This window comes from Girardinichthys multiradiatus, chromosome 10 (genome assembly GCF_021462225.1).
Source record: "Girardinichthys multiradiatus isolate DD_20200921_A chromosome 10, DD_fGirMul_XY1, whole genome shotgun sequence".
Lineage (NCBI taxonomy): Eukaryota > Metazoa > Chordata > Actinopteri > Cyprinodontiformes > Goodeidae > Girardinichthys > Girardinichthys multiradiatus.
In genome coordinates this window covers 9,374,858-9,400,452 of record NC_061803.1, presented here as the reverse complement: position 1 = coordinate 9,400,452, position 25,595 = coordinate 9,374,858, and the positions used below count along the sequence as shown (strand labels likewise).

Genomic DNA, 25,595 nt, shown 5'->3' with positions numbered 1-25,595 from the left:
ACCAGCAAGACTCTCAAGGCTGACGGAAAATTAAGAGTCAGCCTAACCCAAATAATTATTGTTTTTCTGAATCTGGCTCCCCTGCGTGGCCTTGATGACTGGTTATCTTCAACTTCTCCTAGAAGTTATGTAAACATGACGCTCTGCTCCCTCTGCCCCCTCCCTTCCCTGAGGATATCTGTGGACCTGCTCAGAACTTTGTGGCCGGTTGATGAACATTCCAACGAACCATCAAGGACAATGGCCTCTGTGACAGTGCTTCATGGATTTACTTGCACATAATCACTTGCACACACACACATGCTCAAGATAAACATATGCACCCCTCACACCACCTTCACCGTTCCCAGCATGATGTTGTTTTGTAAATTTGTTGCTTCTTTGTGCTGAGGTTTTTTGCAATCTCAAACTGTATCCTGCTAAGGATAAAGTGTGAAATATGATTTTTTTTCCATCTACTTACCTAATGTGGCCTCTTTTCTCATCTAGCAAGGGCAGCGCCTGTGAGTGGGCAGCAAAGCCTCGGTGACCCGTCCCCCCATTGTCTTGTGTCATGATGTATGTTTGGATGGGTTGTACTGGAATTCTAATTTCCCCTCGGGGATCAATAAAGTATCTTTGAATTGAATTGAACTGAATTGAATTTGAAAGTGAAAGTTATGACTTAGCATTTAATGTTTGGGATGTGAGATTTAATGTCATAATTATGAGATTCGAAGTCATAATCTTTATATCTCTTATTTCTTACTTTAGGATCCAAACGTGTGTCTTAAAATCCTATAATTATGAATTTGGAAGTAATAATTCTGAATTAGTATCTGATATGTGAAATTTAGTGGTATAATTATGGGTTCCATGACATTGAAAGTCTAATTTGTATTCCATATCTCACATCAATTACTTTGAAAGTGCAAGTAATGTCTTGTAATCTCATAATATTGACCTTGACTCTCATAATTATTTATTTGAAAGTCATAATTATGACAATTTATCTCATAAATATTACTTTAAAAGTTGAAAAGTTGAAAAAAAAATTGAAATTAGGGTTTCGTAACTTAATTATAACTCAATACTTTATAATTATCTATGTGAAATTTGGATTTAGTATCTACTATTTCATGAGATTCAGTGCTGTAATAATAAAACACAGATTCATAATTGTTCCTTTATAGCTAATATCTATAGTCAAAATAATGACATTACATCTCATAATTTTGGCCCTGAATTTCACATACTAAGATACTGGATACAAAGTTTTTCACTTTTTATTTATTTGTTTCAAAGGCATAATTTGTAGAATCAAAGTCACTAGCACAATATTCAAAATCATAATTGTGACTTTAAATGTCACATCTGTTACTTTGAAAGTAAAAAGCATGTATTTGAAGTGAAAAATCATGAATAAAATTCGAAATGATGACTATAAATCTCATAAGAATGAAAGTTGAAGTTATGATTTTTGATCTCATAATTATCACTTTTGACACTTGTGCCAATTTTGGTCTTCGAAGTGTCAGAAACGGGCTTCCATAGAGGGGTCACAAAATCAAGAAATGTCTTCTTTGAATCTGCCTTTGCTCTTCAGGTCATCTCTTGCTCTCATTGGTTGAAGTCATAGCAGAATTACCATAAAGGAGGCAAGTGGCGAAATGACCCACTCGGTGGCAAGCTGGTGATGCGTCACAGTTTCTCAAAAAACAAAAAAGGGAGATAGAGATGGAAGAAAAAGAGGATTAAAATAGCGCAGAACCTGCGGGTTAATGTGCACCAATGGCCACCAAGCCATTTCTCAGAGTGGCGAGAAGACAATTGCCACAGGTGATGGAAGACATGAGCTGCTTTGAGCGTCACAGTATATGCTGGTAGTAAGTAGCTAAATTAATTTCTCGATCGAAAGTTTTGCCATGTAATCATAACGGCGCAAAAGCCTCTGCAAAGTGGCAGAAATTAAAACCATTTCACAACGTCACTTCTCGGGAGATCATGAAAGTGCATTGCATGAGGACAAGTGGAGGAAGCTGAAGAAAGCCAGCTTCACCGATGAGGCAGCCAAGTTCTGCGCCTCTCCCTTTACGCACATGCGAGGCGAGGACAGAGCGCACCACATCAAGACGCTGAAAGATTGCAAGCACAACTACATTTTTTAATTCAAACTTGCTAGAATTTTTTGAATTTTAGAAAACACAAAGAAAGAAAAAAAAGCACATCATGGATGGAGAAGGTGGATCGTTCAGGTTGGCCAAATCAGCTGCTGTAAAGCTATCCGAGATGGGTGAGAGGACCAAGCAACTGGGCTCCGCGATGAGAGATCCTCACCAGCAGAAGCGGATCATATTAGTGATTGTTTGCGTGGCTCTGCTACTGGACAATATGCTCTACATGGTCATTGTGCCAATTATTCCAGACTATCTTGCTGATCTGGAGAGTGAGCAGTCAGAGCACGTCCACCTAGTCCTGCACCCCAACACTTCTTCAGCCAACAGCACAAATCAAGACAATATCAACAAGGACAACTTGGACATCCAAATAGGAGTGCTTTTTGCATCTAAAGCCATTCTGCAGCTCCTGGTTAACCCCCTCTCGGGAACTTTCATAGATCGAGTAGGATACGACATACCTCTTCTCATCGGGCTGACCGTGATGTTTGTGTCTACCTGTATTTTCGCCTTTGCAGAGAACTATGCCACGCTGTTTGTGGCCAGAAGCCTGCAGGGTCTGGGCTCTGCTTTCGCGGACACATCTGGCTTCGCGATGATCGCCGACAAGTACACAGAGGAAGCAGAGAGGAGCCGGGCGCTTGGCATCTCTCTGGCTTTCATCTCTTTCGGGAGCCTGGTGGCGCCTCCTTTCGGGGGCATCCTGTACGAGTTCGCCGGTAAGAGGGTCCCCTTCATCGTGCTCGCCTCCGTCTGCCTGGTGGACGGTGTTCTGCTCCTTACCGTCATCAAGCCCTTCTCCAACAGGACTCGGGAGAACATGCCAGTGGGTACTCCCATGTACAGACTCATGATCGACCCCTACATCGCCGTGGTGGCCGGAGCGCTCACCATGGCCAACATCCCGCTGGCCTTCCTGGAGCCCACCATAGCCAACTGGATGGAGACGACCATGCACTCCACTCAGTGGGAGATGGGACTCACCTGGCTGCCGGCCTTCTTCCCTCACGTCCTTGGTGTGTACATTACTGTTAAACTGGCCGCAAAGAACCCCCACCTGCAGTGGTTCTACGGGGCTTTAGGCATGGTAATCATTGGGGCCAGTTCATGCACGGTCCCTGCATGCAAAACTTTCGGGCAGCTCATCGCCCCGCTGTGTGGCATCTGTTTCGGCATTGCGCTGGTGGACACGGCGCTGCTGCCGACCCTAGCGTTCCTGGTCGACGTGCGCCATGTCTCCGTGTACGGTAGCGTTTATGCCATCGCGGATATCTCGTATTCGATCGCGTATGCTATGGGTCCGATTGTGGCCGGGCAGATCGTGCACAACCTTGGCTTTGTCCAGCTGAATCTGGGCATGGGTCTGGTCAACGTGCTTTACGCGCCGGCGCTGCTACTGCTGCGCAACGTGTGCCAAATGAAACCGTCCTACTCGGAAAGGGATAACCTTTTAGACGAGGCTCCGCAGGGGCTGTACGACACTATCAAGATGGAGGAGGTGAGGGCTAAAAAGAAGGGCTACAGTTCTGCGGGGAATTGCTTGTCGGTGGATGAAAATGGGTTCGATTCCTTCAGAGCGCAACAGTCCTCCGGTCCGGAATACACCTAAACATTCCCAGTAGTAAAGGAGTTGTATTCCCAGAATGAGGCAGACAGGTTCTAAACCAGTGATTTAAACTTTTATGTATGTACATTATAAAATACCCAATCAAGAAAATTGCCAAAGTATTTTTCTTTCTTTCTTTCTTTCTTTCTTTCTTTCTTTCTTTCTTTCTTTCTTTCTTTCTTTCTTTCTTTCTAGTGATATTGTGTCAAAAAAGTCTACGTGGCGTTCGTCAAACAGGAGTTTTTTGTGAGAGATTTACAAGTACTTGTTGAATTTGTGTGTACTACTGAGTATTATATGAAAAGAAAAAAATATTTAAATTAATACGTGGGACCAACCAAACTCTAAGCAGCACATTCTCTCCCTCCTTCAGCACAAACTATAGAAAATTATTTTCTAGTTAGTTTTGCATATCAAAAGTCCTCCATAGATTGAAGATTTTGTGAATTATTTACCAGATGCGTTTTATTTTTTTGTTCATATTTGAAGGTAAATGTGTCATCATAAATGGGATCTGTATATATGTGGATATATGCACAATGTAAAATTGTTTACGCGTGTGTGTGCGTGCGTGCGTGCGTGTGCGCATTTTGTGAAGACCATGAAAACAAGTGTTCTGAAAAAATGTGTTTATTTAAATCAGCTGTAGTTTAATAAAATCTCTGTCTGGATCTGTGTGACAGCCGTGGTTTTGTTTTTATTTCATACTAATCAACAATTAATCTGAACAATTAAGACGAAGTTTGCTGGGTTCAGACAGATAGATAAATAGACAAAGGTCATCTGTTGCACAGAGGAAACTTGGTGTACTGCGATATGGTAAAGTAACCCAATACATTTAAAAAAAAAAAATCATAGTTAGAACAGAGAGTCAGTATTTTATGATTGCATAATGATAAAAAGAATTAAAATATTGGAAACACAGCAACCCTATTTTTAAAACAAAAAATAAGTGAAATACAATTCAGTTGCCTGGAACAAACTAGTTTGTTTTCCACAAAAGCTAATTGTACTTGTTTAAAGACATGTGCAAAACTTATTTATGTAGGAAAAGGCACCACGGTCCCTGTCCACCAGTGGGACCATCACATGAGTCCAGAAACCCGAGTCAGTGTCTTCTTTCTGTGCATCTAATTTATGGTCGGATGAGAGTGGGGGTGGGGAAGTGGGTAAGCTTTCAGATAATATGTTCCGCGAATTGATTTCGATGGGAGGAGTTTGTTGCCTCAGGGGAGTAGGTGAACACAAGCACCTTCAGCATCTTTTCAAGCTGCGCTTTCATGTGGAGTCGTAGCTTCGCAGCGAAGCTGTGTTTTTCCCCCTCCAACTCCTAACATGAGAGTTTGATGGCGTGGTCGTGGGTGGCAATAATGTGAACTTCAGCGCACTGGTCGGACAGCGCACTCCTCGGACCCCGCATGCCTCAGAAACACGGTAAGAGATTTTTTTTCATCTTCCCCTGAAAATTTCAGTGATTTGATTTTAATTCAAGAATTGTGGGCGGACAGCATTAGCCTATATTGTCTAACAATATTTATTGACCCGTAATTGCATATGCATGCGTGTGCTTATAAACATGCAGAACTTTGAAAACTTTTAGTTTCTGATATTTCTTCGTTAGCTGAAAAATACAAAAAAAATCCAGTTTTCGTAATTTATAAATAATTTACATAATGTTCCTTTTTTAAATATATGAAGTTTTCAAGTTATACCTTAAATTTCGGACATATTTCAAACTTTAAACGGACCTTAAGACTTTATCACTTATTAGTGATACCTTTGACTCTGAGTGGACTGAGTCATCCAGAAAAGTTCTGTTCGACATATGCCCTAATACTAACAGCTGTGTGTGGCCTTTAAAAGAAACCAGAAATATGTCCACGGCATAAAAAACCTGTTTAAAGGTTTTGAATAAGTGGGGGGAAACCAATCCACGTTTGTTTCCTACTTCCTGGATGACCTGCCGCTTGTAACTTTCAACAGCATATTTATTTCTCCAACTTACACAGAAAAATGGAGCGTTAACAAAGCGAGGTTTGTCCGCAGACCGCAGAGTTGCAGCGGTGGAGCGACTTTTGATGTCCTGCAGCGGCGAATTGCACAACACGGATACGCCTACTCCGTCAATCGTCTGCGCACACAGTGAAGCATGGCACACAAAATCCATACATTTCATTTAAAACGCGCCTTTCGTAACACACAAGAGCACTGTACAAGACAAGTTAAAACAACAAAGGACAATAAAACAAGAAATCACCAGCAACTTAACACGAATAATAAAACATTACAAGGATAATGCAGATTTGAAAAGGTGAGTTTTGAGGTGAATTTTAAACTGAGGAAGGGAGTCAATATTGCGGGTGTCTGGTGGCAGAGTAAGAAAAGGCTCTGTCCCCCATGGGGCTGAGACGGACAGAGGGAACAGAGAGCTGAATGAGTACATGAGAATGAGACGGAGGGGACTTGAGGAAGCGGGAGAACGTGTGAATGCATGAACAACGTCATAGATTGACCATTGCATTAGCACTGCTGATGCCCATGTTGTTGTACAATGTATAGAAATCGTGTTTGAGCGTTCTGTGTCATATCATGTACCATTTTCTATGATGCTGGAAATTAAGTCTCCCAGAGTTGACACAGGGTGCAAATAGTGCCCCGAAAGCTAAATTGCAATGGTCCAAACGTTCAAAAGAAGACCTGATATGATTCAAACATACAGTATGAAAACGAATGTTCTCCTGAGTAATATAAGTCTTCCTCTGGAAGCCATTACATGCTAGGTACAAGGACACTAGATCATACCGTACATGTTCAAAGGCTAATAACATCATGCCATGCTGGAACAAGGATGTGGCAGCGTATCATGCAGGTAGACCCAGAGATAGGCCTGTCCTGGACTATAAAAATCTCACCAGTGCAAACAATAAATATGCCATTCGATATATTGCTAAATGTGAACAGTACATGAGCGCTTACTCACTGGCTAAAAAACTGCAATTTAATAATGTTATTGGCTTTTGGAATGAGGGGTGAGCTCTAAAATGGTCTAATCCATTGCTCCCCAGTGTCATAGAAGGTGTATCTGGGGTTGATAACATAGTTGAGCTTTGGAGACAACACTACGTTATTAAACGTGGCCCCTGTAAAATGGGAAGTATTGCTAAGAGCGATAGTGACAATCACCACAAATGAAGTTCATTAAGCTTTAGCCCAGTGGTCTGATAATAAGGCAACAGGCTCAGATAACATCACAGCAGAACATCTGAAATATGCAAAAGCATACTGTACTGTTTGCCATGTATTTCTTTGGGTTTTTGAGCTTTGGGCAGCTACCTACTTCTTTACGGTCTGTTACTGTTGTGCCTGTAATCCATTTGGAATGGATAAAAACTGACACGGTTGGAAATCTGGATAACTACAGGCCAACAGCCTTAGCTTGTGTGATGTGTAAAGTGCAAAAGAAAATACTGCCCGATTGTCTCAATCAGTTCATTTGTGCAACAGATAATAAATTCGGTTTCAAAATCGGAACAGATTTTTGTATTTATGGCCTAAAAGGAGCATGGGCACTTATAAGACAAAACCCATCTGTCATAATTGGGTTTATTCATGCCTCTAAGGCATTTGATCGGGTCGACCACTTTACGTTATTTGATAAATTCAAACAAGAGGTTTTCCAAAAAGCATCATAAAATTCCTAGTTTACTGGTACTCTAACCAGAAAATGCTTTTAAAATGGGGCAATACTATTTCTGCGTCTTTTGGTGTGAGTAATGGTGTGCATCAGGGTGGGCTTCTCTCGCCAGCCCTGTTTACCTGTATATAAATGAGTTGTCAAACTAACTAAGAGACTGTAAACCTAGATGTATGATCAGTAAAACTCTTTTTAATCATGTCATGTATGCTCTCTCCCAGCAGCGCTGGGATTTCAGCAGTTGCTAAATGTCTTCTCGGACGGGCTGAGATATGTGTAGTTTAATGCTTAGAAAAGTGTTGTATTAATATGCATGACCAAACAGAAAAAAAAAAAAGAAACTTTGTTTTCCAGAATTTTGTCTCTTGGGGCAGAAGTTAAATGTTTGTAAGAAAAATATCTGGGTCATTATTTCACAGACCAGCTCTGTGATGATGATGATAACATACTGTCTATGAGCAGTGTCACATATTGTACGCCCAGGCAAACATTCTGTCGAGGAAATTTCACATGTGCTCAGATGATGTAAAGATCAGTGTATTCTAAGCTTACTGCACACCTCTGTATACAGCTCCTCTGTGGTGTAAATTTTAAAAGGTGAGTATGCAGAAGCTTAAGGTCACTTATAATGACTCCTCTTCTTAAGAAACCCAAGTGGAGTAGTGTAAGTGAGTTGTTTTGTAATGCATATGCCAGAACACTTCAGGCACCTAACTTGATATATAGATTTATTTGTTCTTGGGAACAGTCTTATTGTGATGTTGTCAAATCCTTCAGCCAGGGCATCACGCTACCAGGTGTCTTTGTGGAAACACTTGTATGAGAGGCTTTTTTTTATAGGCTTTGTTGTTTGTGGGAGTTTTTAATGGCCATGTGTACCTTGAGTATGTTTTTGTGAAGTGGCAGAGTGTACAAAGACTGATCTTTGTCAAATATATGGTCTAATACAATTATTTAATCTTTATTTACAGCCTATTTACTGACACTTCATTACTTATGCACATGTGTGCAATTTAAAACATTAGGATCTTAACAAGTTAAGAATTAAAAAAATATTCTTACTGACTAAGTATTTGTTTGTGATTTTTAAAATACATACAGTAGTTTTCCCGTTGTACTCTATCAAATAAATTGACATAATGTGTTTTTTAAACTTTTAGCTATTTTCAATATCTTTAACCGTTTTAGAAAGTAAAAGTTAATGTTTTAAGGAACTGTTTTAGACACTTTCATTTTTAAAGTGTGTGACATTTTACACAAAATGTCTGCATTTGAAATGTTCCCATTTTTAAAGACTTATTTAATCTGTCCCAAAATTTTGCAAAAATCTTTTGCTATAGAACGTGTGTTTTAGTTTAATCCATCAATGTAAAACATATCAACTTTGCATCAAACTGAGTTTGATTGAAATGAGAACAATTAACCATTTCATTTATAAATTAATTTCATTTGATGTGCACCTTTCACATAATAAACTACACTTTTCTTCCAATTGTTGACTAAAGATGTCAGTCTCTTTAGGAATGAATGATGAGCATGAGTGTATAAGTTGCATGCCTCGTTGCAGCAGTGAGCGATGGGACGCAGCTGGAATTCAAGGACATGCAGCAAATTGCATTAAGCTGCAGAGCGATGAAGAATGGAGGCATGTTGAGTCATTTCTAGACATTATAGGTATAAATGTATTTTTCAGACAGGTCTAATTTTATTTATTTCCTGCCTTTCTTTTTTTACTTCTCTTCCCTGTCCTCTCTAAATGTCCTTCCATGTTTTAAACCAAGGACGACGCTGAACTCAAATTCAGTGGTCATTTTTCTCCTGATCGGACTGAACTGCAGCCATGTCAACACTAAAGAAACAAGCGGCAAGAGGCCAAGACAGCCAAGTATGAAAATATCTTTCATTTTCCAATTCAAAGTGATTTTTTCTGAAATTTTAGACAAAGAACAGCGTGTCTGCATGTCTCTCTGGAGTTAAAATTGGGGAATCAGTGCTGCTGAATTCAGGACCACGGATAGCGCATACAGCAGTGAAGCCCATGTCACCGCTAGGGGCGTAGATTGACAGTAAGAACAGCTTTCTCAAATTTCAAAGTTGTATGCATATAATTACTTGAAAACTACGTCACATCATCATCACGAGTTAGTTAGTTAGTTTGCTGAAGAAATTAGTAATATTATTGTTATTGTTTTTTTTCCAAAACATTAACTGGGAATAATTTCCACAAATCCACTGTGAAGATTCATTTCACCACAGCCTCTTACTTATGAATATTTACCTCTTGGTTTATAAACAGTATGCATATTGTGCAACATCAGATAGAAAACATAATCAATTTGCACTTTCTAACAAAACCCATGAGGCGGTGGAATTTATTCTAAAATAAGGATGGAGACAATTAAGATGAATTATTAACTCAGACACTATAACGATAACAGATTTCTTAAAAACATCTTTATTTAAGGAAACATTACACTGAACCTGCAGGTGGGTGAGTGGTGTAGCTTTTATAACTTTATTCATCATTGACTGTAGTGCTTTAGAAATTTAGAAACACACAGCATGGAATGTCATTGATTCCGGGTTTTTAGTGATGGGCTTGATATATTATTCTTTCAGGGTGAACTGATCATACAAGAATTGGCTTCAAAAGTCTGAATTCATTTTGGATTTTCTCTATTCCACACATGGCCAAAATTGTCCATGCAGGCTCAAACATATTTAGACCAACAACAATTAAATAAATGTCTGATAGTAGATCACTGGGAAACTGCATGGTTTTTGTAGCCATCATCTTATAATTGTATAATTCTTCCTATCACTTTTCGATAGGGTGGCTATTCCAGAAGCTTAGCGTCAGTTTTATTCCGTCCAAATCCAGTTTCTGGATGTGTTTAGGATCATTACCCTTTTGGAACAAACAACTGTGTCTACGTTTGACTCACACTGTCACCATTAAATGAAATGAAATTGTTAAGGATATTCAACTACAACCCAGTAACCACCAACCCAGACATTCGATGTAGTGAAAAATATGGTGAAAATTGGACTTCTTTAGCCTATAGCTCTTGTCAAAATTCAGCCTACACAATGGTATTAAAAGCTTGGTTAGTCTATTTCACCAAACCTAACCACCCTACAGCTACATGTAGAAACCAGTAGCATCTTCATATGGATCCCTTTTCACCTGTAGCTTTATAACCACATTTCACATTGCTTAGACAAGAGACAACTCCTATAAAGAGAACACTCAAGCCAATCATAAACTGAAATATGCAAGAACTACAATGTCACTGTTCTCAGTGAAGCCAGTTGTTCATCACCCTGGACTGAGAAGATACCAATGAAGAAAGAACCCTCTGCTCCAAAACCTATTGCAAATTGATTATGTATTCTATCTGATATCGCACAAGAACCATACGGTTTGTAAGCAAAGTGGTAAATATTGATAAGTAAGAGGCTGTGGTGAAATGAATCTCCACAGTGGAAACAATTTAATTTTTAGCTGCCCACATGGACAAGAAAAATGCCTTCTGGAGAAATGTATAATTGTCAGAGGAGACAGAGACTGAGCTATTTTGGGCACCGTGACATGAAGTATGTTTTGGAGGTGTCATGGTGAAGTTTTCAAATCAAAGAACACTGCAGAAAATATAAAGTATGGTGGTGGTAGCATCAGAGTGAGGGTCATTCTGCTGCCAGAGGTGTAGGTGCATTGCACAACTGAAGTGAAAAGATAAGGAAGAAAGACTATCTGGGCACAATTGGGTCTTCTAACTGGACAATGATAAAAAAAAAAAAAACTAGTTTTGGAATGGTTACAGCTGGCTGACGACATGGCTGGCATCTATAATGAAAACCTGCCAATTTAGAATTAACTCCATCATTTCTGATAAGAAGAGTTGTCAAAGATTCAGCCACAATCATATTAAAAGCTTCTTGATGGTTTAACAGAGACCATGGTTTCTTTGCCACTTGCTAAAGGACATTTATCCAAATATTACCCAGAGTGTATGTATATATTTGAGCCTGCAATTATAATTTTGGCCATTTGTGGGTTAGAAGCTAAGAATTAAGAGAACACCCATGCTTATGATAAATGTATAAATACTTCAGACCAACACTGTATTTATCCCTGTTTTATGTTGTAACATCAGGTCTTACCGAAGGTCCCTGTGCCCCCACTCAAACAAACCCTTGACACCTACCTGAAATGCGTCCAGCATCTTGTGAAAGACGAGCAGTTTAAGAAGACTAAAACCATCGTGGAGAAGTTCGGGGCTCCCGGAGGCATTGGAGAGGTTCTTCAGAAGAAACTTTTGGAGAGGAGGGACAAGACAGCTAACTGGGTAAAGACTAAAAAACACCCCTTCCGTTACTAAAAATGACAGGTTGAAAGCTCACTGATTTGTTTTTCCTGTATCAATAAAGCTTATTGCATTTTCCTCTGTGGATATGTGTATGTGTTTCTTCTTTCTATATTTAATAATGTTTGGATTTTTAAAAGTAAGTTTAGTCACTAAAAAAGATTTATCGAGCAATCCCTTGTCCATTGCCACCTCATTTTTACCTTATGTGTCTGAGTAAGTGGTCCAGCTCAGTGAAGTCCATTGCACTCCCACTCCTCTTTTCATCTGATTGATGATACACTGCAGTGTTTGTCTTTACTCCATTGCCCATTATTTTTATATCTGAAAACAGTAAAGCTTTAAGTAAAGAGCAACATTCCTTACACAGTGTCCCTGTGTTTGCATTTAGGTCTATGACTACTGGCTGGAGGACATGTACCTAAACAATAGGTTGGCCCTACCAGTTAACTCCAGTCCTGCCATGGTGTTCCCGAAACAGACTTTCAGAGATCACAAAATTGCTCTCAGGTATATGCTGCTCTTTTCATTTTCTAACACGTTAGTTTTTATTTCCTTTTGTTGGCAGCCAGGGTGAAGTACTGGTAAGCCTAATCGAGCTGTTTTAGATGCGACAGTAGTAGAGGAAAAGAGCAAAGTAAAGTAAAACTTCTTCCCAAATCCTTTCATGTTTAACTAAAGAGCAAAGAGTAAGACATTATGAAAGTTCTCTGAGTCCAGTTGTTGAAAGTTCTGCTGCTTTAAATTTGTCCGTGTTTGGGTATGGTCAGTAAAATATCATAAAGTACTTATTTGTGAGTCTTTGAGTGTCTTATCAGAGTTAAAACCATAAAAGAAACACAAACTGAATTATTCCTGCTAATTCACTTGCATTCTTCATTCAAAGAATTTCTGATTTGACCCCTTAAACCAAAAAACCTTAAACTCAGAGCTTTGAAAAATGGACATACCCTTGAAACCTTTCCAGATTTTGTCACATTACAACCACACCCTCAGTTTATTTTATTGGGATTTTATGTGATTGACAAAAAAAATTTGCGTAATTTTGAATTGAAAAAAACAACATTATGAATGGTTTTAGTCCCCATTTACACTGAAACTTTATAAAATCCAGTGCAATATCTGCCTTTAGAAATCCCCTAATTAGTAGATAGACTCAACCTGTATGGAGTTTAATCTCAGTATAAAAAGAGCTGTTCTGTGAAGGCCTCAGAGATTTGTTAAAGAACATTGGAGGACAAACAGCAAGATCAAAGAACACACCAGACACGTTAGGGATTAACTTGTGGAGTTTAAAGCAGGATTACATTATGAAACAATATCCACCTTTTGAGCATCTCACACGGCTTACATGAAAAATTTAACCTGTGGCAGAAAACTAACACTGCTCATAACCCTGAATGTATTATACCTACCACGAAGCATGGTGGTGGCAGTGTCTCTGCTATGATGAGATTTTCCTTCAGCAGGGACAGGGAAGCCGGTCAACAATAATGGGATAGTGGATGAAGCTAAATAGTTGGCACTCCTAGAATAAAGCATGTTAGAGTGTTAAAAAGCCTTGAAACTGGGGCAGAGGTTCATCTTCCGGCACAATAAAAACTACAATTATAAAGCCAGAACTACAATGGGAGGGTTTAGGTTAAAGCATGCCCATGTGTTAAAATTACCCAGTATTCAGAGGTCCCTTCGGTCCAATCTGACTGTTTTAGATGTGCAAAGCTAATAGGGGTTCTACAACAAGGGTTGAATATAAACTCATATCACACATTTGAGACTTTTTTGGTTAAAAGAAATGTGGGTTTTGAAATTTGTCCTTTTTTTTATTTATTACAAAATTCACATCAAAGGGTAGCTACTTTTTGGTGTTGACCCCTATCACTTTTTTGACAAAGTATTAATAACCACAGAGAAAAATAAAAGGAAATAAAATGCAGTGGGAAAGTAAATTGTAGCACCAGTTATACACTGTAGATAGCATCAGTCTTATCAGTTGCAGCCTGGAGTGAAGGATTATTGTAATGTTCCTAAAGTCCACATTTACTACTGATGATATGAGACATACATGCTGAGCTCTTCAGCTGTTGACAAGGTTTATGTTTATTTCAGCAGGCAGATATGCTTAGATTAAGATCAGAATTACAGTCTTGCCCATTTATTAAATGAGTCCTGCTCCACCATGCATAAAAGCTGCTCCGTCCAGCAATGTATCCCAACATCAGCTTTTGTCAGCTCATGACCCACAAACTGATTGTTTCCAGAACAGACAAAAAGAGCAGCTGGATACCTACTGACGTGGCCACTTATTAGATCGGAAGTGACAGGGCCAAGCTCTCCGCAGAGACCGCCGCTCAAGCCTCATTCAGAGGGTGTGTTGTGCTGCATCTCCCTCCTCTGTATTGATTTGGCTTTGAACATAATAACAGTGAGACAAATGACATACAGCACGAGACCTGACAAGTTTGCCTGCTCACACACACAGAAAAATGCACACACTGTATCCTAGTAATTTACCATGATTTGATTACTGTTAGCCTTTTGAGAGATGGGACTATATTGAATTATACTTACAAATCAAAGTCTCTGTGGCTTCAGTGTTTTACATCAAACATTCATAACGTTTTAAAAATTTCATCCATTTCTGCTCCCCTAAGATTTGCTGCTCGCCTCATCCGTAGGGTGTTGGAGTATAAATCTCTCATTGATGCGTAAGTTCAGCCTGTAATAGATCAACTACCACACTGTAGTTGCTTCTGATTAATTCTAAAAACCTCTAACAAAGAGTCTGAGGTCAAATTTCTGTCATAATGGGTTTTAGGAGAATGCTGCCTGTGGATGTTGCTCGAGGCCAGTTAGCAGGGACTCCACTGTGCATGAAACAGTACTACCACCTCTTCACGTCCTACCGCTACCCGGGGCTGAAGACAGACACGCTGAAGGTTGACATGAACACAGCCTCCTCAACATCAGAGCATATGATCGTGGCGTGCAAAAACCAGGTCAGTCAAATGGCTGTAAAGAAAGCTTTTTACACCCCATCACACTTCTAACTAAGACAATGTTTCATTAATTTAAAAGAAAACTATGAGAAGTTGTAACACTGGTTTAATATTACGTTTTCCTTACTTATACAGTTAATCTAAAAAGTGTACACACCCCCTTTGAAATACATTTTTTGTGATATGAAGTTTTCTGTAAAATGATCCATTTCTAAGAAAGAATTTTGATTTAGTTTCAACATTCAGTCTTCTTGGGCTTACGTCATCATCAAGATCTTAAGACCACCATGAATGCCTTACATGGAATAGGGGTCCATGACATGTTCCTGGTTCCAGACCTCGTGGGGAGGTGGGGCTCACTGGCAAGTACCTGGGGTCAAGTTTGGCTCCTGGGTTCAGTGTGTCGAGTGGCAGGTAAGGTCGGGGGACATCAGTACCCATGTGGGCTATTCTGAAGTAGCATGAAGTGGTGTGATTGGGAGGAGTAGCCTGCCTGATCTGAATCCTATTGGTGCATTGCTACTGTACTTTTTGCTAAGCATGGAATTTCTACGAAAAAACAACATGTTTGAACACAAGGTAGTTCATAAGCTTACTTGTTATCAAGTCACCTTGTACAGAAGGTTGATAATAAATACTGATATTGTATCATTAGACCTGCAGGTCCATGTCTTGGAAACTCAGGATGAGTTACCTCTCAATGGTAGAGGAGGGAGACAGATGGACCTCAGAAACCCAAACGAATGGCAAGAATGATATGGGAATATCTGGCAAAGGTTCCTGTTTAGGATATCCTCAACTCACACCTCTGGGAGAGTTTCTCTCATGTTCTTGAGGAAGCTGGGGACATGGGATCAAAAAGCACCAGGTTCAGGGCTTCCACTGCAGAGGTGGCTTTTAGCAGCTGTGGCAAGAGGTCATTGGTGCCTGTTGTAGCTGCAAACAGTGGATGTGATGGTAGACACTAACAGTGACAGAAGCCATCATGCTGAAGAAGGAAGTCTTTAGGACCTGGTTTGCTTTAGGGTGTTGGAAAGGTGGCTGTGACCAGTTGTTTAACGTTGGATTTATGATAAGCTTTGGTTTATCATGAATGTGGCTTTCCACAGGACGAAGTGGCTCTTGTTCTGGTAACAGACTGATAAACGGACGGACGGACGGACGGACGGACAGACGGACGGACAGACGGACGGACGGTGATACAGTGTGACATTAACTGGTGTTCCTAATATTTTGTCAGCCCAGTGTCAGTGGCATGTATTTCAATCTGTAAATTATCTGAACTCAGAGACATTTAAATGAAAGGTTAAGACCTTAAAACTTTGGTAAAAAAAAAGGTCCATAAGGGGCTAAGTTTAGATATTCACAGTGGGATTATGAAAGTAGTACTTTAGGATTTTGCTGTTGATTTTTTACTATAATTTCTGAGGAGATGTAATGTGGAAGAAGTGAGCTACCTCCAATGTAAATATCTAGATTTTAATCCATTTTATTTTCAATAATATTAACAACTTTTGTGTGACTTTTAATGACTTTTGTATGAGGTTTTGTGGTCCCAAAACACACAGAACCAAAACAGCTCCCCTCATATCTGAAATCTGTGCTCGATGCCATCTTGTTTCACCCAAAGCGCACCGATCTTGACTAATTCTCATCATTCACACAAATGCGTACAAGCCAGCGCCAAAGACATCTGGAGGAGCTCTCACCTGGAAATGGTTCTGGGAGCATTCAGCACTTTGTTGAATATAAGGGTCTGTCTCTGTGGCAATGGAAGCAGTTAGCTTAATTACTGCGGATTAAATCTGCCACTTTGTTTCAGCTCTTCCTCCAGTAGCATTTTTTTAATGAATGGTAGCAGAGGAGGCATAGCGATTGTAACAGCTAGGCATTTTTAGTTCAGGCCATTACTGTCAAAACTGCAGAGCAAATCACTGATTTCTAAGGATGCTATATTTACAACGTAGGTTCATACCCCTTTCAATTTTTTTACATTTTGTCAATTTATAGCCACACATTTTAAAGTACTTTGTGGGACTTTATGTAATAGACCAAGACAGATTGTTATTTTAAATTTTTTACAAGCAGACAATAGAAAGCGATATTTTCTAAATGTTTTACATATACATCTGACAACTCTGAGAAATGTGTTAAGTATTCATATTCCACTACACTGAGTTGATACTTTGCAGAATCACATTTTGCTGCAGTTAAATTTGCAAAGAGCTCAGGCTCAGTCAGACTGGATTGATAGCATCTCTGAACACCAATTCTATTGTCTTTACATAGAGATTCAATGGGATTTGGGTCTGAACTTTGACTGGGCCATTAACGCATTAAAAGGCTTTGATGTAAACCCTTTGTATCTCTGGCTGTATGTTTAGGGTCATTATCCTACTGGAAGGTGAGCTTCCACCAAGGTGTCCAGTCGATTGCATCTTCTTACAGGTTTTCTTTTAGGATTGCCTTGTATTTATCTTTGAACAGCTTCCTTTTCTATGTGTTTAAGCGTCCCCACATGATGCTGCCACCGCCTGGTTTCAAGGTGGTCATGATGTGGTTAGGGTTATGTGCAGTAACAGTTTTCTGCCATACATAATGTATTTTCCTGCTCTCAGATTGCTTCTGTGCTTTAAATTATGTTTTCATTGATTAAGGGATAAAAACTATCCAAACTGACCAGGTACTGTGTTAAAAGGTAACTGCCCTGTAAGACTAATTACAGCAGATGATTCAGGTCCTGAAGCAAGGAAGCAACGCCAGACCATCAAAATACTTGGTACATTTGATGTCAGTCTAATGTCCATTTTCTCAAATGCTGTTAGTTTTACACCAGTCTTGTCTTTTTGATCCAATATTTGGTAGGCCAGTCACTCCATGGATGGTTCAACACTGTTCCATGATTTCTCCATTGGTTGCTCTATGTGATTCATTGGAGCCCCGAATCCTTAGAAATAAATGGCTTTGTATCTGTCCCTGATTGACAGATGTCAGTTATGTTTTTTCTCACCTGTTCTGCAATTTCTTTAGATCAGGATATAATCCATTGCTTTTGAGATATGTTTGCCTACTTCATGTTGTCAGACATGTTCTATTGTGAAACTGAACAAACAAATGTGGGTTATCTCAGTTATTCAGGATTTAACAAGGGTCCAGGTATATTTTCACATGGCAGGTGTGTTTGCGTAGCATTTTTACTTTAAAAACCGAAATCATCGTTTCAAAACTGCTTTCTGATTTATTCAGGCTATCTTTGTCTGAAATTAAAAGTTGTTTGATGTTCATTTAAGACAAAACAGCAAAAATAGGGGGTAAATATTTTTCATAGCTCTGTTGCATTTTACATGTAGTTCAAAAAGATCAATTTTGGTCTCATCCAACCAGAGCACCTTCTTTCACATGTTTACTATTTCCTCTATGTTACTTCTAGCAAACTGCAAACAAGACATCTCACATTTTTCACAATGGCTTTCCTTTTGTCTCTCTTCCATATAAGCTAGATTAGAGGAGTGTATGACTAATAGCTATCCTACAGAATTTCCCACCTGAGTTGTGGATATCTGGTGCTCCTCTCATGACTGCTTCTTTGGTTAGTGCTCATCTTGCCTGGCCTGTCAGTTTAGGTTGACAACTTTGCATTGATTGGTTTGCAGTTGAGTCATACTCTTTCCATTTTCCAATCATGTGTTGAACTCTGTGAGTTGTCCAAAGCTTTGGATGTGCTTTTGCAACTTGACCCTGTTTCCTCATGATGCTGTTTGTTCACTAATGTTCTCTAACAAACCCCTGAAATCTTCACAGCACAGGTGAATTTACACTGAGATGAAATTACATGCAAGTTGGCTCGTTTTACAAATCAAGTGATTTCTGAAGCCATGAATTGTTTTTTGAGGGGCATCGGAATACAAGAAACTGAATATAAATGCAAATTGGTTTATTTTTGGTCAGAAACATTTTTGAATACTTTTGCAAGGCGCTGTAAAGTTATTTCTGTTGTTTTTTAGATGATACACATGAATTATGAAATCTATTTTTTCTCATTAGTTTTTCATGTTGGATGTAGTCGCAAACAACAAGCAGCTCAATGAGACAGAGATCTTATCCCAGCTGGAGAAGATCATGAAAATGTCAGAAAATGCAGAAGAGAAGCACCCTCCTTTTGGAATCCTGACCTCAGACGACAGGACTGAATGGGCACAAGCTAGAGAGGCACTAATAAAAGGTCACTTAACACCACCACCTCTACCTCATCACTTTCTTGGGTTTGTAATAAGCTGTCAAACATGTAAATTCACCCCCTCCCTTCCTCTGTCCAGATCAAACTAACCAGGACTCTCTGGCTCTGATTGAGAGCTCTATATGTGTGGTGTGTCTGGATGAGCCATGTGGCCTCACGCCCAGTGACACCAACAGGGCTCTAATGATGCTACACGGTGGTGGATGTGAACGCAATGGTGCAAATCGCTGGTATGACAAATCAATGCAGGTAAGAACCTTTTTATGTGCACTTCACTCTTACTTCAACCTCACAATCTGGGCAATTGTTTCATCTGCCTTCTTTCAGTTTGTTGTAGGAATGGATGGGGTATGTGGAGTGGTGTGTGAGCATTCTCCATTTGAGGGAATAGTTATGGTGCAGTGCTCAGAGTTTCTTATGAAACACGTGTAAGTCAGCACCCTGTAGCAACTGCCATGTCGATCAATGCATGTAATACAGACAGTGTAGGAAACAATGGTATTGTTGTTGTGAACAGAACAGGGAGTCCCTTGAGGATGGTTCAGCCGTCCAGCGCCAGAGCACTTTCCCCTCCAAGAAGGCTGCTGTGGAAATGCAACTCCCACATTCAAGCCCTCCTTGGAGCATCTGGAGACAGACTCCAGAGGCAAGACAACCATGCGCTACATTTACAAATTCAGGGCCTTGACAAAATTTTCATATTTATAGAACTTTTTCTGCATTTGTCATGTCACAATGACAAATTAATATATATTTTTATGCACTCATTTTAAGTAATAGACCAACACAAAGTATAATTGTAAGTGGAAGGAAAATGTAAAGACAGTTTTTGAAAAGTGTTACATAGGTTTTTCCCATATTTTTGAAAATATTCTTTTACTTCCACTTTACATTTATGTGCTTCTTTCTGTTGGTGTATCACATAAAATCCCAATAAAAAACATTGAATGTAGTGGTTGTAATATCATAAAATGTGTAAACGTTTAAGGGTCATGAACACTTTTGAAGGCACTGCAATTACAAGCATTATGGAGATCTGTTTCATATTCTTTTGTGTTTCGCTACAGGCTGGTAAACAATCTTGACATGGATGTATTCACATTTGAAACTTATGGAAAAGAATTTATCAAAAAACAGAAGATGAGCCCAGATGGATTCATACAAGTCGCCTTGCAGCTTGCATTCTACAAGTAAAGCATACCATACATATAGTACATGCAGAATATACCATATGGTACAGGTAAGTGTCACTAATCATTTTAAATCAAAACAATTAGATGCAGAGGAAGGCTCGTACCCACATATGAGAGTGCTTCCCTTCGTCGTTTTCAAGAAGGTCGGGTAGATAACATCCGCTCAGCCACACCTGATGTCCTGGCCTTCGTGAAGTCGATGGCCGACGAGGGAGCAACTTTCACAGTGAGTCATTTGTCTCACTTTCTTCCCGAATATAAACTCCCAGAACACTGTTCCACTCTAAATAAAGACAGGTGCGAACAGTTAAGCATGCCAAACCAAGTGACTCCAATCAAACAGATGATCTCCCCGCAGATTTATCCAACCCATGCACCACTTAATTTTTTATATTACTAGAAAGATATATCTTGTGTTTGTTTTAACTTGGAACCTTTGTTGACCTCTCTAGGACTCAGAAAAAATGAAACGACTGAAGGATGCACTTAAGGCCCAAACAGACTACACAATCGCAGTAAGTATTTTAGAGTATTTTTTAAATAGGACAAATTGTGCTAGGGTGAAATACGTTGATATATTCAGATGATTTTTTACATGCTGGTATCAATTTCTGAGGTCTTATTCAAACTAGTTTTTTTATACTTTAGCCAGAATATCAAAAAAACTACAGCAACTCCCTTTTTTAACAATTTGCACCCACGTTACGGCACAGATATTGGCAGACTAGGTAAATGTGTGTAGCAACGTTGGGATTAATTCACATTTTATTTCAGTCATAATATCTCACATTGAATTTTAAAATGAAAAACGAAAAATGTGTAGAAAAGTGGTGAGCCTTCCCAAGAGTGGCTAGCCTATCAAAATTACTCCACATTGACAATCTAGAAGGTCAAAAAAGAACTCAGAACAACATCTGAAGCACTTCTAGAATCAAGAGATAACATAAAAGAAACCTTTCTGACAACATGAAGTAGGCTTAAAATCTTTAAAAATAATCAGAATGTAAATAAGGCACTGAAGTGACTTAAAGTCTGGGATGATGGTAGTTAGTCAATAACCAGTGAAAGGTGGATGGAGATACAGATATGGAGGCTGACTTATATCATGCACTACATACAATAAAGGGTTAAAATATTTGTAAATAAGCAAATATTTTGATATGACTTGACCAGTCTGAAACATTGGCTGAGCTTATAAAAAAATGAATGTCCCTCTTTATGGTTCTCATTGCATTTTCTTGATTTTTCTTCAGGCAATTACAGGAATGGCAATAGACAATCACCTGCTTGGGCTTCTGAAGGTCTCAAAGGAGCTGAAAATGGAAAGGCCAGATATCTTCTGTGATGAGACATATCTGGCCAATAACCATTTCATCCTCTCTACTAGTCAGGTAGAGTGATCCACTTTTCATGAAATTCCCTCCAATTAAAGCTGTTAACTACTATTATTATAAATTTAATTTATATTAAAAAAGTGTATATTGCAAGTTTTGAACCAATGTTTTGTTTAATAAAGACCCAGTTATATTCAGGTGAAAGCAATGTAGAAATCCAAGAACTAAAAGAGAATTATTTTTGAAAAACAGAGTGTTTGGAAAAGCTGACATGAAACAATCAAAAATGTCCAACTTCAATTTAGAACCAATTAAGATATTTTGCCATGTAGTTGTACAGGAACCTGCTGATGGCTTAGTGTCTGTTGCAAGCAGTCTTATTAATTTGACACTCCAGTAAAATGAGCTGCCTCAGCAATAAGTTTGGTTTCTCGGACCTCTTTTTTCCATTGGACACTTTCTTGGCAGCGTTTAAAGCCCACACTTAAAATAATTAGTTTTCCTTATACAACACTCTAAACAGCCACATGCATCAGGTTGATGAAAGGAACTTTAATGATAAGCTTCCACGGGCCATATTAACCTTGTGGCATCGTTTCGTCTTGCAGAGTTGAGGGGAAATATTTTTAGTTGCAAACAAACAGAAACAAATAGTTTCAAATGCATTAAATCTGAAAGATAAATATACACTTATACACTTATCAGTCGCCTACTATAAAAATACATTTTATTGACCAAAGATGCACAGATCTGTCAGATATGATCAAAGGTTGAGGGGTGCCCTGTTCTGTGGTCTATGTTATCTCAATAATATGTTGCGCACACAGATTTAAAGAGATTAAATGCAGAGTAATGTGTCATTGTTGTCTGTCTTTGGTAATAGTTACCCTGGGCACTGAGCCCGACCGATTAGCAGACCGGACCTTTTTTCAAAAATAAACTGGACCACAGTAAAGCTGAGTAGCTGAGAAATTGTGTTGAAAAACCTAGAAAAGGTAAATTTGCCTTGAGTCTTAGCAAGCTATCATCGCATGTGAAAGGTGAAAATACGTTCACATAAAGATGTTTGCTGAACAGAAAATGTGGTTAAGAAGTTTTTTGAGCTGATCAAACAGGCTAGCCAAGCCTCATGTTTAGGCTCAATTTAGACAGGATGAATGAGCTAAAGCAAGTTTTATTTCATTCTTTCTTCACTTTGCTTTATCTCACTCACTCACTCACTCACTCACTCACTCACTCACTCACTCACTCAACCATTTTAACCTGGACACTGTATGTGTTGATCCAGGTTCCTACAACGGTGGAAATGTTCTGCTGCTATGGCCCGGTGGTGCCCAACGGCTACGGCACCTGCTACAACCCACAGCCGCACCACATCGTCTTCAGCGTGTCGAGTTTCTGGGAGAACACGGAGACGAGCTCAGCCGTTTTTGTCAAAGCCCTGAACGAGAGCCTGTTGGAAATCGGGGACCTGTGCAATAGAAGCGCAGCTGCAGCTAGCCAACCGACTGAAAGCAGTCAGGCAGCCTCATAAATCAGCAAAGTAAGCTTTACAGAGAGAACACCACAACGTATCTGCACCACTCCTAGGTTTATACTTAGTAACAATGTTGATTTAACAGGAAAATAAAAAGCCTTATAAATAAACATATAAATGCATAAAAAGAATATGTAAATATTAAAAAAGTTTATTTAAAAAAAAAAGTTAATATTTCCATTTTGGATCTGTGAAAATGATGTGTGGTCCAAAACTGACTCTGGTGGACTGAAGTTAATCTGTCCACTCCACTTAAGGAACTTGAAGCCATGTCTGTTTGTAGCACCAATCTGAGGATTTAGTTCTCAAACAGTTATCTAAAATATCCTTATGGTATATCTTACACCCTTAGAATAGTAACCTTTGAGACAGGACAGTGACTAGAGTATAAAATAATATAGTTGTGACATTTGGTGTATGTGAATCAGCAAGCTTTCCCATTTTTTCAACACGGTGAATTTAAATGTGCAAAGTATAATGTATTAATATACGCAACTTGTTTTTTTATTATTTTCACACGAAGTTTCCAAAGAAGTGTGCATATGTGAGTTATGTCTGTTAAAGCACTTTAGGACACACATACACAGTGTTTTATTATCTTTATAATGACGCCTCACTGACTTCCATTGATTTCCATACATTTTCATTTATTTCTATAGATCTAACCTTGACTCTACCCCTAACCCTAAACATTACCAGTGCATACCTAACCATAACCTAAACTCAATTCACACCTTAGTCCTGAACCTAAGCATTAACCCAATTTGCAATGTTGTCCAGATAGCATTGGTCTGCTGTTAAGTTTTGGTCCTCATAATGATGGCTATACTAGCCCAACCCCACACACACACATCAGTGTTTTACTATCTTTATGAGGACATTTCACTGACCCTAACCATAACCAGTGCATACCTAAACCTAACCTAAACTCAATTCATACCTTAGTCCTAAATCTGACCCCTAGCCCAAGAACAGCATTTAAAAAACTGAAGACAAGTAAAATGTTCTCACTTTCCAAAAATGTCTTCCCTTTGCTGGTAAAATACGAAAAATGGTTCTCACTCAGCAGAAAGAACAAGAACACACACACACACACACACACACACACACACACACACATACACACACCCATGACATTTGTAATTGAAACCAGAATTTTACATACACTGTAAAAAAGACAACTTATCAATTCCCTTGTAACATTTGAAGATGTCTACTAGGTGTATTATATATAACAGCAATAGCAACATTAATAAGTGGATAAATGTAATCGGTCATCAGTGCTGCTTTATAAACAAGTATATATATAGATATATATATATATATTTACAGTTTTTCCTTTTATTTACATTGAAAGCAAATAAAATAGCAAATAGATGTACTGCATAGCTTAAGCACTCTGTGCAATAAAAATATATGAAGTGCAGCGAGGGTTTTGTGCAATCTGACAGATCAGCTCATTATGTGCATGGAGCTTCTCTATTGGTAAATCAACAAGAGTTACTATTTTTATATTCAGTTATAAAAGAGACATATACTAAGTGAGGTGATTAAAAATTGTCATTTGGTGAGTGTTTTGTCAGAAAAGGTCTCATATGTGTTTTAAGTGTTTTGGGTCTTGTTTATTTTGTGAACATAAAGTGGTAATCTGTGTGGAAAGTGTGAGAGTATTTGTTGTCTTGCTGTGTGTCCACCAGCCAAAGTGAATGTGATATGATTTCAAAACATTGATGAAATAAATATAACTGAAACATGCGTGTTGTTATTTCTATATGAAAGTATTTTTGATGAAATATTGTTAAAATCTCAGTAGTGCAAAGTCAAAACGCCTTAAAATGACATAAAAGCGTTCTTGTAATTTGTCTGAAGAAAACAATGTTTTGTGTGAGGACAACAATTTATTTGTCACAAATTGCTTTTTTCCCATTTGTTTCACACAATAAAATATTTAAAGATAATTATGGAACAGCACTGTATAGATGTTGCTTATTTGTTTAGCGTTAAACTTATCGTTGATGTAGTCTCCTCCAGAAATGTTCACACCACTGTGCATTTTTTTGTGACCGTATGTGAACGATCAACACAGTGTTACAAAACTGTAAGGTGGAAGGAAAAAAGTAAACTGTTTTTAAAATTGTTTGAAATGTAAAAGAATCAAAATCTGTGTGGTAAGCTTATTAATTCAGAATGATTTACTCTGATACCATTCAATAAAATACAGTGTTACCAATCGTCTTCAGAAGTAATTTATTTAGTAAACAGAACCCACCTGTGTGCAATTTAAACTTGTCATAAGTCCAGTTGTTCTGTGAAGGCCTTGTGTCATGGTGTCATGAAGACCAAATAACACACCAGACAGGTTAGGGAGAAAGGTGGGTAGAAATTAAAATGGGTCAAGTTTTAAAACAGTATCCCTACAGTATCCAAAGCTCTGAAGATTTCACAGAATCTTGTTAAAACTATTGTCCACAA

General features: G+C 38.7%; 2 protein-coding genes across 5 annotated transcripts; both read left to right on the top strand.

Moving 5' to 3' along the window:
* The first annotated feature begins 1,494 nt into the window (after positions 1 to 1,494).
* Positions 1,495 to 4,439, top strand: LOC124875303 (probable vesicular acetylcholine transporter-A). The gene has a single exon (XM_047377380.1). The coding sequence runs from the start codon at positions 2,209 to 2,211 to the stop codon at positions 3,763 to 3,765; it is 1,557 nt and encodes a 518-aa protein (XP_047233336.1). The 5' UTR covers positions 1,495 to 2,208; the 3' UTR covers positions 3,766 to 4,439.
* A 553-nt stretch (positions 4,440 to 4,992) lies between these two features.
* LOC124875759 (choline O-acetyltransferase-like) lies at positions 4,993 to 25,358 on the top strand. Of its 4 annotated transcripts, none has more exons than XM_047378151.1 (16): positions 4,993 to 5,196; positions 9,024 to 9,101; positions 9,238 to 9,341; positions 11,614 to 11,805; positions 12,215 to 12,333; positions 14,478 to 14,531; positions 14,642 to 14,822; positions 18,867 to 19,044; positions 19,139 to 19,308; positions 19,387 to 19,487; positions 19,577 to 19,705; positions 20,127 to 20,249; positions 20,337 to 20,478; positions 20,705 to 20,767; positions 21,506 to 21,643; positions 22,875 to 25,358. In XM_047378151.1, exons 3-16 carry the CDS (start codon positions 9,297 to 9,299, stop codon positions 23,118 to 23,120), a joined length of 1,881 nt encoding a protein of 626 aa, XP_047234107.1. In that variant the 5' UTR covers positions 4,993 to 5,196; positions 9,024 to 9,101; positions 9,238 to 9,296; the 3' UTR covers positions 23,121 to 25,358. The 4 variants fall into 4 exon arrangements, with proteins under 4 accessions (XP_047234107.1, XP_047234106.1, XP_047234108.1 ...); XM_047378150.1 differs by having other exon boundaries at positions 9,024 to 9,130; XM_047378152.1 differs by lacking the exons at positions 9,024 to 9,101; positions 9,238 to 9,341 and adding an exon at positions 9,396 to 9,522 and having other exon boundaries at positions 4,994 to 5,196.
* Positions 25,359 to 25,595: the final 237 nt, after the last annotated feature.